Source organism: Squalius cephalus, assembly GCF_949319135.1.
Source record: "Squalius cephalus genome assembly, chromosome: 6".
Lineage (NCBI taxonomy): Eukaryota > Metazoa > Chordata > Actinopteri > Cypriniformes > Leuciscidae > Squalius > Squalius cephalus.
In genome coordinates this window covers 44393850-44406987 of record NC_137127.1, presented here as the reverse complement: position 1 = coordinate 44406987, position 13138 = coordinate 44393850, and the positions used below count along the sequence as shown (strand labels likewise).

Genomic DNA, 13138 nt, shown 5'->3' with positions numbered 1-13138 from the left:
CATTAAAGCACTTTAAAGTGTAACTCAACCCCTGGTCATATTCAATGCCGACGATGCTAGCGAAGCAGCTGCGCAAGAGAGAATGGGGCCAGTGTCTGAGTGGTAAAACATTAGCATTATGGCTAATTTAGGCTCGTGCCAGATGCGTGGGTAGTGAGCCGTTGGCAGAGCCTGCATACGTCACGCGGGGAAACAACTTCAAATAGGAAAATTCAACTGCAGTAGCCACCATTCAACTCGAATATATTGTAGAATTAAAACACTTTATACCCAAATGTCAAAACATTTACTCAAATCAATGAACAGCACTAATAAAGTCCCAGTCTTATAGATCATTAACTAAAAAAAAGTTGTTTTAGGGTTTAGTTACCCTTTAAAGGAGAACTCGGCAACTCTAGCGAACTCTAGTCACTTCTTCGCTGATTTTTCCTTTTGTTGGCGCATGTTTTCCCCACGAGCTCCCCCTATAGCTGTGGGGGAGGCGTATATTTCACAACACGGTCGTAAAAAACTCACTTGCGGCGGCCTCCTCCCCCTCTCTACCGCTGCTCATGTGCGTTTGTTTTGATCGGAGCAAGCCAACTGTATCATGTGGAGCTATGTCTACCGAGGTGGGTAATCTGGTAATACATCATACATGCGTGTGTGTTTATGTCGAATTGCCTTAAAGCAATTCGTGTTTCGCGCTCGTTCTCGTTCTCGCTTCTCACGAGACTTCCACTTTCTATCTTGCCGGGACGGTAGTCCCCAAGTTGCAAGGTTGGCTTTCCGCCTGGGAACGCTGGGGGGAGCGGGGAAAGTCACCAATATCACCAGAACAGGTTGTTTAACCATCCAAATGAATTCTAGACAGTTTTATTAAGTTAAAAAAGTTACCAAGTTCTCCTTTAAGGTATATATTGGCGTTTTAGAATGTCCCGCTGTTTCTGGTGATTGAGTTTCAGGTGCTGTATATGGATCACACGTGGTCAAAACTTGCATTTTCTTCCATGGACAAACACATCACAACATCCCTCATTTTAAGTGCAGTAAGTCCCTCATATCTGCCCAAGGCATATGCAAATAAAGGGGCAGGGTTGAGTTGCGTTAGTAGTGTGTTGAAACCATAGATTGTAAAAAAAGATGGACGACCTTTCCATCTTTATAACCTATACTGGGACCAGCCACCGGGGGGCGATCCAGATGTTTTGGCTTCACTTTTCAGCACTTGCAGCACGCTTTGTTGAAACTCGTGGTTATGGGAAGGGGTGGGACATTTCCCAAACACACTCGAAGCAGTTGACCAATCACAACAGACTGGTCCAGCTGACCAATCAGAGCACATTGCGCTTTTCAGGAGGGGCTTCATAGAGACAGGAACTAAACAGAGCATTACTGACAGACTGGTAAGAGAGGAGCTGCAACAATGTCAAATAGGTGAAGAAAAAAAGTTGCAGTTCAGTGAAACAAAATGAAGACTTTAAAAATGGGCATAATTCCCATTTAAGGAGATATAAACACAGCATCATACATTTTCTAGAACAGTCAGTCTGACCATCTCTGAAGAGTTAAGATCAATAATTCACAAAACTTTCACATCTCTGAAACTGACAAACAACACATACACAGACACATATAGCTGATCACTTTAGGACTGAATTCAACACACGGACACATTGGTTGCATGCAGTCCAGCAGACACATATTCCTTTTGTTGTGTCGGATCCAAGCAAACAAAGCACACACACTTGCATACACAACATAAATTATTTAATATGTGGCTGTGGATTTTCAGGGGATAACGAAACTGATATCCACACTCGCCGGAGAAATGCGGCTCTTTTTCCTTGACAGCTTCTTTCTTTCAAAATCTTCAGCCTCATGTTTTTTTTCTTAGGATTGAGGATATCAGCTTGAGGTATCGTGTGTCAGCTGTTAAAGTGTCCGATTGATTTTTGCAGGAAGAAGTGCTTTCTCATGTCGAGATTTTCGTTCACCTTAGATTTCAGAAAAGTGGCACTAGAAAAAAAAAGCCTATGTATCTTCAGACGCTGCTGTGCTAAAGTGTTTCTTTGAAAAACAAAAAATGAGCTATCGATGGGATGAAAGAATAACACTCAACGTATGTGTGTGTGTTTGTGTGTGTGTGTGTGTGCTATATTTCACTCCTTGAACATGTTCCATCATGTAATATGTCTGTGAACATAAGTAAATGTGTAATTGCTCTTTGCGTGTTGCTAAGATGTCAGCTCTAATAATCCCTGTGGCATCGCTGTTATTCAGACTGAGAATAATTGTAATCATCAATCAGTTCATTACATGGGGTCACTTCTGCAGACCACATTGTCTTTTTGCTGTAGTGAATGATCTAACAAAACAAGCCTGCTCTTTTAATGATACACACACACACACACACACATCGGCTGAGAGCTGCAGCTCTTCTCCCAGCAGATTTTTCTTATCTATGTTCATGACTGGCTCTTTCCTCAAATCCCCTCTCTTTCTATCTGTACTTCTGATACTGTTGTGCGTGCTTGGTTATAATTAGAGGTGCTTGGCAAGGCTCTTTTCTAAACCTCTAACCCTAAGTACTGAGCTTGTTGAGGAGACGAGTGGTGTTAGCTTGGCAGATGATAAAACGGGCGGAAAAAATACTGTAAATCTGGAGATCAGAGACTTGCGGGTGGGCAACCATTCAGAATGCCCAAGCATCTGCTTAACAATGCGTTATAAAATACTCTGAAGACCTTGCATAGCAACACCCTGGCAACCACCCACTGCATATTAGCAACAATGACCGCTGCATAACAATGACCTGGCAACCACGCATAAAAGCATATTTAGCAACTGCATAGCAATGCCCTGGAAACCACCCACATCGGCATAGCATCCTTAGCAACTGCATAGCAACACCCTGGCAACGACCCACAACATCATAAGCATTCTTAGAAACACCTTGATGAGTAACAGCTATGATAAGTCGTGGGCAGCGCCGACAACGAGTTTCTGTGCACGTGAGCGTCTCGCTGTGTGTGCGAGTGTACAGTATGTGTGTGCGGAGACAGAGTGCAATACAGACCTAGAACTTCAATGCTGTGCATTTCCTGGAAAATAATTGCACACCTTAGAACATTCGTCAACCAGTCAGAATCAAGCATTCAACAGTCCTGTGGTATAATTACACATTTTCATGTTCATTAGTTAGACAGCTCGATGGTGATTTTAGCCCCCAATGACTCCTTCCAGGCAGCTAACCCTAACCTCAACCTTAAACCTACCCATCCCCTCGCTGCCTGGAAGGCACCGTTGGGGGCTAAAAACACCAAATACCTAGTTAGACATGCATTGCTTCTGCAACACTGAACTATTAGCAACAAACTATCAAAAGCAAGTGGCATCTTCAAACAATGCTGCTAGAGCTTTTCTCAGAGCCAACTTAATATTTCTGAACCATTTTTGGAATCACTTCTAATCCGCTGGTGTTTTGGTGATTTTTATCGGATTTATGAAGTCAGTTCTATCAAAGCATCCATATTTAGTTCATCCCATTAACTGGGAACATGATTTGACAACTAGAAAATGTCAATACTTTTTGTGTTCATTTTGAACAAAATAAATGTATAGCTATATAGTTTATATCTATTTTGTTTTAGTTATTTTTGTGAAGTGTTTTGCTTAATGTGTACTTGGGCTATGTTTCTTTTAAATTATGTATGTATACGTTATGTATTGCAATGATAATTTTTTAAGTGGAACTGTTACATTTTAAAGTTTGCATTAAACAGAGGTGTGTGCTTGTGTGCATTTGGGTGGTCCTGGTATTCACTATGTTATGCAGACTAAATTTCCCCACAAAGATGTAAATATCCTAAATTGTTTTGGTCCCCATTAGGAAAACAGCTTATAAATCATACAAAGTGATGTTTTTTGAAAATGTAAAAATGCAGAAAGTTTTCTTTTATGGGTAAGTTTAGGGGTAGGGTTAGTGTAAGGGAAGAGAAAATACAGTTTGTATAGTATTAAAACCATTAAGTCTGGAATGTCCCCATAAAACATGAAAACCAACGTGTGTGTGTCGAGTGCAAGACCTGAGGAGGTGAGATAAATTGTGTTGGTAATGCTGCGTGATGCCATTCAGCTCCATGCCTTGGGCAGTCAGGAAAAGAATGTGAAAAAGTATTATCATTACCATTTCATTGCAAATTGTTTTAGCTCATATATTGCAACGGCCCCTGTGGAGAATATGACTGCACTGAATTGAATTAACGCTGAAGAAACTGGACAGAGTGAAAAGATGCTCTTGTGAGAGCCGAGCATATGTGTTTGTCTTTAGTTGTATGTCATTGTGCACCTGTAAGTTGTAAGTTGTGTTACGCTTTACGCCACATTTAGCAGATTTGGCTGGTTATCTGGCCTTCACTAGAGTGTGAACAGTAAAATCAATATTTCACTCGTCTTTCCGTCAGCTTAAGATGGATAGAGGCACTTTGGGCTTCAAGTGAACTCATAGTAGCACACACACACACGCGCGCACACAGCGTGCCGAGAAGCCAGCGTTTCAAGTGTAGCTGGTTAATGGATTACACACTGTGCCTCTATAACTGGACTTTAATGAATGATGGATATTATCGCTCTCCATTTCTCTCCATCATACTTTCTGTTTGTCTTCCCTTCAGTTAAACACTGTCTCTGTTGACTCAGGTGTTCAGAGGAGCGCAACATACTAAATCAAAACTGTGCTAGATCTGTCTGTCATACTGCCTGAATCATTTCGTAATTACCCAGAGTGCTGTGCAGGATGAGACAGTTTGAAGATAAGGGTGTTTCAATCAGCTCACTGATTCAGTAGTAGTTAATTCACAATCTGCTGAGTCAGACATTTTAGACCTGTCTCATTGTAAAAAAAATCATCACAATAGACTGAGAGATTCACTCCCTAGAAATTCCCAGCATGCACCATAATCAGTGTGTCAGCCAGGTTTATGGGGGGCGGGACCACAAAAGTTTGAGAAATGTTTTGCGTTCCACGAGAAAGTTTGCGTTCCCTCACAAAACGTTTTTCGGGGGAACACATGACATTTGCGAGAGAACGCAAAAGCTTTGACTTATTATTTTTCCTCCCATCTCATACCTGGCTGACACACTGATTATGGTGCATGCTGGGAATATCTAGGGAGTGAATCTCTCAGTGCATTGTGATGATTTTGACATTAATAATTTTTTCTCCCATCTAATTATTTTTTTTTCTTCACCTTGTCCCTTTAGGGGCTCCGTAAATTTACACTTATTTTATGAAAAACCCTGCAGGTATAATACAGTCATTTTTAGCTGTCAGATGCTGATTAAAAATACTCCCATTTTCATATGTATTTATTTGTAGATTTACGTATTTTTATTTTTCATTTCATTTTAAATACGAGGAAATACGATTACATTTATACTTTATTTGTTCAATGTGTGAATGCCGTTATTTATTTACATATGTAAGTGCTGTGACCCTTCCCAGTGTAGTCTAACGCAGTATATGTATTATTATTTTTTTTAAATAGATATTGAGTAGAAGAGAAGAGAAAAGAAAGTGTTAGTATTAATGGATCAAGTGTTGGCGAAATAGTTTCGTCTTGAAAATGGCTACGGACTCGAGTTGAGTTAGGCAGGTCATTCCACCAGCTTGGTAAAGTCAAGGTAAAGGTCAAGGTAAACTGGCAACCAGTGCAATGTTTTGAGGAGAGGTGTGATGTGCGCTCTTTTCAGCTCGTTAAAGACCACTCTTGCTGGAAGGGCTGCCAAAAGAGCATTACAATAATCCAGTCTGGATAGAACAAGAGCTTGGGTCGGCGCCGATGGCCTCGTGGTCAGCGTGCCGACATGTAGCGCCGTTGCACTCGGGCGGCCCGAGTTCGAGTCCCGGCTCGTGGACCTTTCCCGATCCCATGCCCGTCTCTATCCCACCTCGCTTCCTGTCCACTCTATACTGTCCTGTCACAAAAATCACCATAAAAACAATATACAAAAAAAAAAGAACTTGGACAAGGAGTTGTGTAGCATGCTCTGATAAGGGCCAAAGGAAGGCGCTTAGGAAGGAAGATCTTCCTAATGTTGTATATGGCATATCTGCAGGACCGGGCAGTTCTAGCAATCTATCTGTGAAGTTTAATTGATCATCAATCACAACTCCAAGGGTCCCGGCTGACCTTGATGGAGTTATGGTTGACGAAGCTAGCTGAATGGAGAAGTTGTGGTGCAGTGTTAGGTTGGCCGGGACCACAAGCAGCTCTGTCTTCGCAAGGTTTAGTTGAAGGTGGTGGTCCTTCATCCAGCAAGAAATGTCTGTCAGGCAGCCTGAGATGTGAGTATCTACTGTCGGATCCTCTGGATGGAATGAGAGGTAGAGTGATAAACATTACTCTGAATGACAGATCCTAGTGATGATGGAGAAGAGAAGTGGTCCAAGCACTGAGCCCTGAGGCACCCCAGTGGCTAGATGTTGTGACTTTAACCCCTCCATGACACCCTAAAGGACCTACAGTACCTGAGAGGTAAGACTTGAGGTAAGACCGCACCATTGGAGTGCGGTTCCCGAGATGCCCTTCGTCTTTAGGATTTAGGACTGGTGGTTATCTGGGTGAACTGAGGATTTGGAAGCTGCTCTTGCCAGTCTCAGAGCTCCAATAACTCTGTTGAGTGCCCGCTTTTGAAACCAGACTGTTTTTTGTCCAGGAGGTTGATCTGTGTAAGAAAGGCAGAGATCTGGTTGAAAACACATTCACCCATTCATTCACTCATTCACACGCCGATGGCAGTGTGCAAGCGGACAGGTAGTAGGGTGATTGGAAAGGATGAGTTTGGAGACTTCTGCCTCTGAGAGCGAAGAGAAGGAGGGAAGAATGTGTGTGTTTGCTGTTAAGATGTGTGTGTCAGTTTGTGATGTGGGAAATTGGCCGCTGATGGTGGTTGTTTTATTTATGAAGAATGTGGCAAAATCGTCAGCTGTTAGGGTTGATGGAGGAGGAGGAGGAGGAGGAGGAGGAGGAGGAGGAGGAGGAGGAGGAGGAGGAGGAGGGTTAAGAAGAGAGGAGAAGTTTTGAAAAGCATGGAAGAGTCAGAAGATTTGTTATTTATTTTATGTGCATGAACTGTTTTAATAAGTAATAAAACTCAGGACAAATCCGTATTTCACAATGCCAACATATATTATATGCCATACATCAATTTTGTTTATACCAGTTACGTTTTATGACCTGATGATGTATATCCTCATAATCATGTCAGGATATTGAGTCATCATTGTCTCACTGTTTAGTGGATCAAGGCCATTGCTAATGTTTGAATCTGTGTTCACAATACACTGATGGATGAAGTAGGGAAACAGGGAGTGGATTGAGACACGGCCAAAGAGTAGCGAGTGAACTACAACATAACGGAAAGCACTATTATTAAATCATCCTGGTTTATAGGCACAGTGTGATACAGGACAAGTGATGTGCTTTTAGGTTGGGCTGGAGAGAATGTAATTGCTTGCTTTATGTGGCAGTAAAATACTCATAAATTTTACCACACGCACAAATTGGGGGCGTTTGTGAAGGTATGTGTTTTGTGCTGATTTTGAGATGAATCCATTCTCACTATGCTGTAAAGCAGCAGTCCAGCACCTGTCACATGACGCTCAGGGAAAGCACAGCGCTTAGCAGGAGCCGAAGAGACAGGCTGCCATCTGTTTCACACGCACAAACACACTCTCACATCCAAACCCACCATTTCACACATACAGAACGCATACCAGAGGCTTCGCTTCATGACAGATGACCCCTTATAGTGCTGCAGTCGTGACTTCAAAACCAGGAAAACTAATTTGCCAGTGGTTTTTATGATGGGTTTTTCAATTTATGAGTAAAATAAGGTCTAAGGGTAAACATAAGTTGATGACACTGGACATAATGTAAATCCACACTCACACCCCAAACATTCTTATAGTTACTTATTAGAAATATGTACATTTTTTTCTCAAATTTGTGTTTCCGATATGGGTGTTCGATATGGGTTATGTTGTAGAGCAAAACGTTTCAAGTGTCGTCAAGTTATGTTTACCACGGAATATTTTACTCATAAATAAAAAAAAAATATATATATTATAAAAACCCATAGGAAAATCAAAAGGGAACCAGTGGCAAATTAGTCCTCCGGCTGCAGCACTCTATTACACTGGACAATTTTGAGGATTGTGATTAGTGGATTAGAAGAACATTGTAATAGTGGATGAGAAGAATCTCCTTGAAAAATGGATCTACTTCCCTTCTTGCAGTCTTTCCTTTTTACCTATAGTGGCCCTTAAAAAGTATTTGGACGCTTGAATGTCAAAATAAATAATTACATAACAAAATATCAAAACAAGTGGCATTTATTTGAAAGAAATATAACACTTTTCAAGCAAAACATTTCATAAAGAGAAGAACATGTTAAATGTCTTTCTTTATACCTCTGACTTTATATATTTCTAGATACTAACCTTTCAAAAATGTTCTTTCAAAGAAACTACTATTTCAGTCTTTCTACTTCAAAATGTAACGTTTAATTCAATGTGTTACTTGCCTTTCTTCTTAATTATTTGTGAAATTTACTAGAATTTTCTGAGGGAAAAAGTAAATCCCGCACAAAATATTTTTCAATGTACAAATAGAATCCATAGAGCAATCATTCATAAACCCATGATTTATAAGTTTCACAATTGGTCCTTTTGGATATGATGTTGTAGTATGAATGTTAACAAAACTCTTACAGTAAACAATTAATTGTTGCATTCTTTCTGTTTATTGTGTATTATCTTCATTTTATTCATTCTTTTCCAGGCAGAGCAACCCATGCCCTAAGCACCGGAAAAGACGAGAAGCAAGGCAAACATGCTGTCTAACCTGCTCACCGTCCTCCGAAACTTCACGGAGAGGTGCGTTCACGAGAAATGATTATGTTATTGTATATAAAAAGCTACTGGAGGTGCATTCTCCTACTGGAATGATCCTTATAAACATGCTTATTTCTTTCTATCTATCATCTCTCCATTTTTCTCTCTGTAAATCTTTTCATTCATGTTTATTAGGCCACAATAAGACTGCCTGCTCTTTAAAAATATGTGAGAAAGTTGGATTATATTCCTCTTTGTGCCATTAGGAAATGAAGGTGGCAGCCAGGCGAGAAATCTACAGAGGATTAGTCTCTTTGGGTTGCTGTTATAATCGAGCGAATAATCTTCTTTTTAAGTGCTCCCTCTCCCTAGTATTCCCTACAACATGCTCTCATTCACCAAATATAGATATTAGTGCAATTTAATGCCTGCAAAATGGTTTTGGCTGTAAATAACCATTTTTGCACTTGATTAATCTTGGCTATCTGTTTCTGGGCTCTGTGATGTTTATTACTTTATCCAGCTTTTGAATGTTTGAATGAGTGCGTTCACGCTGATTTAAATTGTCAAATTTAATCACATACAATCCTCATCGGATCTGTCTGCTTCAGCCCTGCTTTATAAACCACAGAAGTAACAAAATACATTTAGTATTGTGTGAATTTTTTGAACATTAACTAACTTTTGGGGTCTAAGAAAGTGTCAGGTTGATGGCTTTGTGACTTTTCCAAAACTTAAAGGAACTTATTTTATAAATAGAAAATCTTAATTACATCCATGAAACATCAAAAAGTTCCATTACTTCTGTTTGGAATTTCAGAGACCCCAGATATTAAACATGAATTAATGCAATTAGTTTCCAAATGATTTTCTGATTACTGTAGACATACACCACTGCAAATTTTCTGTTTGGATTTATTAAATTGTATGTTTTTGCTGAGGTCAGTTTAATAAAACTTTAAAAATGTTATTAATATTGCATATCAGTCACATTTATTTGTGATATCACAGTGGATTTAATATTCAGTAATATTTGCCTGTTGGGTTTTATCTAGTATGTTTACAGGGCTTGACATTAACTTTTTGCTCACCAGCCACTGTGGCCACTCAGCATTTTCACTGGCTACAGTTTTGACATTGATACCAATTGCCATATAATTAGTTTTAATATTATCTCATAATTTGGCAGCAGATATATTAGGCTACTGTCACTTTAAAGACCCACTCCGATGAAAATCATGTTTTTCTAGGTGTTAACATGTTCTTGTGGCATTTTTCTGATGTTAGAGGACATATCTTGAGAAAAATAAGCTCAAAGTTGTATTTCGGAGTATTTCTGCATTCAAATGGCTGTGAATCAGTAGCAGACGCTAAAATGCCGGCTAAAATAGACTGGAGTTGTGACCTAGTAACTCCACTGGGCGGGGCCACAAGCTCATACTCCTCCAGCCAAGCAACAGGCGACATTCGTGCATGTGAAATTCCACGCTCGTTCAAGTAGACTTGCACACGCCGGGTGGCGACGAGTTTCGCCTGTCGCAGTCGTTTGTCCCCTCGTGTGTCAAGCCCATCACTCGTGAGAGAGTCAGTCAGTTTTTCAGATAGAGCGGTGACAGTAGCATCTTAATAATCCCGAAATTCCGAGCAATCCACTGATACTAAATATGTCCTGATTGATTCACTGTGGGAGGGATGAAATATCGAGGCGAAGTCGAGCTGTTTTTTCCCGCGTCGTCTCGGAGTGAAATAATGATCGGTGATAACTTTTGATTAACTTCGGATAATAATAATTCGGTCGTCTCCGTGCCAACGGCTCCGCCCACAACGCAGAGGCGAATTGCTAATGAGCTACTGCCGCTCTGCTGAAGCGAAGTCCCAGAAAACGGCACAGGTTTTGTGATTTTGGCTAAAAACGGCATAATCATAATTTAAAGACCACTGAGAATGTTTAAAAATAGCTCAAAATATGATCGGAGTGGGACTTTAAGGCATGACGCACGGATCCATTATACTGTTACACATGCATTTTCTTTCTCAACTGTGTACGTTCACTTAAATCATAACTGACTGTGTTTACGTGAACATTCGCCAAGACCAGCTTTTTGACATTATTTTGTGTGTATTTGACTGTTTAAACACAATAAGCAGTGAAAAAGAACTCAATTTAGTATTGAGAGGCAGCACATACCTGTATTTACTTCCTGTTTTCGGTCGAAGTCCACAGTAGTCGACTGTCGAGTTCACCCGCATAGGTTTAGTTACCTATGATCACGCGCGTGAACTCGACAATCGATTACTGTGGACTTCGACCGAAAACAGGAAGTAAATACAGGTATGTGCGCTGGCTGAATTAACATCTCTTTTCTTCATATCTTTCACATCTACTGCAGTCAGATTCACCGTGTTCACTCTGAAGGAATCACTCACATTGGCTGTGCACTTGTAATGACACATCAAGGATGTTAAGAGGCTAAAAGCAGGTTTAAAACTTGCCCCATTGAAGTCAACAGGGTGCAAATTTTAAAAAGAGGATAACACGGTGTAGGCAACACCGATTTTTGTCGTTGTTCTCTGTACTGATAGCACTCCAAATTTACAAAAAAATGAGCTCAATGTTAATATTGACCGAAGTTCTCTTTTAATTATACAAGCCCTGTATGTATTTATTATTTCTTTGTTTAGCTTTTTGTTAGAAATTCCTCTGATCTAGACAAAACCAAACTGGGTAATGTTGTTTAGAAATATTTTAATTTATTACATTTTTAATTTATATATTTATAAATGTATGTATTAGATTTTTATTCATCGTCACATACCATGTTACAGTACTTATAACATTCTGCTAACTTGTTCCCCTCCACACCTTTAGGGGGCAGTAAAATCAGTTTTTTTCTCCCCTAGACATAAATACATTAAACTGCCACCACCCATCATGGTAGAGGCTTAATAGCTGAGTGCTTGCAGAGAGAGAGATATGAGAATGGAAAGGCCAGCACTTCTGTATGCCGCAGGGATACGCCAATGAGCGAGGTGGGGGGGTCGTAAAAACTGTAGTGGCTGACTGGGTGCTGAGTGTGCAGGTGTAAGAGTACAAGTTGTTTTTCATCGTACACACCGATGCATTTGTGTATAGGTGGACTTAACTGCAGCCTTAACTTTGAGAGATGGCTGTGATTAAATAGATGTTGTGTCTGTGTGTTGTGTGTTGGGTGGGTGGCAGGATGTTTTGTAAGTAAAATTTGTTCCTGTAATCAAGCAACAGGAAAAGGTCATGTGTTCTTTCTTTAAATGCCATATCACTAAGTAATTTCTGTTATTCTGCCTCATTATGTTTGGGAATTATGATATCTGAAGCCATCTGATTAGCTTAATTATTTTAGATTTGTTTAAATGATTATTGCATGGAAATGATAATTCCTCATATGCAGCTTGAGAATGATACTGTATGCTTTAATCGTTCGCACCACTCTTTTCCATACAGTCTTTAAAATGTATTCTTTGTATTCCATAGAGGAAAAACATTTTAGTTTCTGTAATAGTCTCCACTCTTGTAGGAAGGCTTTCCACAAGATTTTGGAGCGTTTCTGTGGGAATTTTTGCCCTGTCATCCAGTAGAGTATTTGTGAGGTCAGGCACTGATGTTGGACGAGAAGACTTGTCTCGTAATTTCCGTTTCAGTTCATCCCAAAGGTGTTGGATGGAGTTGATGTCAGGGCTCTGTGCGGGTCAGTCACCAAACTCATCCAATTGTGTATTTATGGACGTTGCTTTGTGCACTGGGGCACAGGTATGCTGGAATAGAGAAGGGCCTTCTATAAACTGTTCCCACAAAGATGAGAGCATAGCATTGTCCAAAATGTCTTGGAATGTTGAAGCATTAAGATTTCCCTTCACTGGAAGTAAGGGCCTAGCCCAACCCCTGAAAACAGCCCCACGCCAGTATCCCTCCTCCACCAAACTTTACAGTTGGCACAATGCAGTCACTCAGGTAATGTTCTCCTGCTAACCACCAAACCCTGACTCGCCCATCAGATCGCCAACCAAAGAAGTGTGTTCTGTGATTCGTCACTCCCCAGAACATGTTTAGACTGCAGGCGTGTTTTACACACTGTTTTACACAAGTGTTGTACAGTACTTGGTGATGTGAGGCTCGCATGCAGCTGCTCGGCCATGGAAACCCGTTCCATGAAGATCCTGCCGCACAGTTTTTTTGCTGATATTAATGCCAGTGGAAGTTTGGAACTCTATGGAATCATCAGG

General features: G+C 40.4%; 2 protein-coding genes across 5 annotated transcripts in view; one reads left to right on the top strand and one right to left on the bottom strand.

The window, feature by feature from the left end:
- Positions 1-13138, bottom strand: part of lbhl (LBH regulator of WNT signaling pathway, like) — a 489980-nt gene that overhangs the window by 163443 nt on the left and 313399 nt on the right. The gene's annotated exons all lie outside the window — the stretch shown is intronic.
- The window catches only part of sphkap (SPHK1 interactor, AKAP domain containing), a 140693-nt gene that overhangs the window by 48171 nt on the left and 79384 nt on the right, over positions 1-13138 (top strand). For all 4 annotated transcript variants that reach the window (XM_079874332.1, XM_079874335.1, XM_079874336.1 and 1 more), the window contains one exon: positions 8826-8920. In XM_079874332.1, the coding sequence (XP_079730458.1) occupies positions 8877-8920 (44 nt within the window). In that variant the 5' untranslated portion in view covers positions 8826-8876. Of the gene's footprint in view, positions 1-8825; positions 8921-13138 lie in introns of those variants that run through there.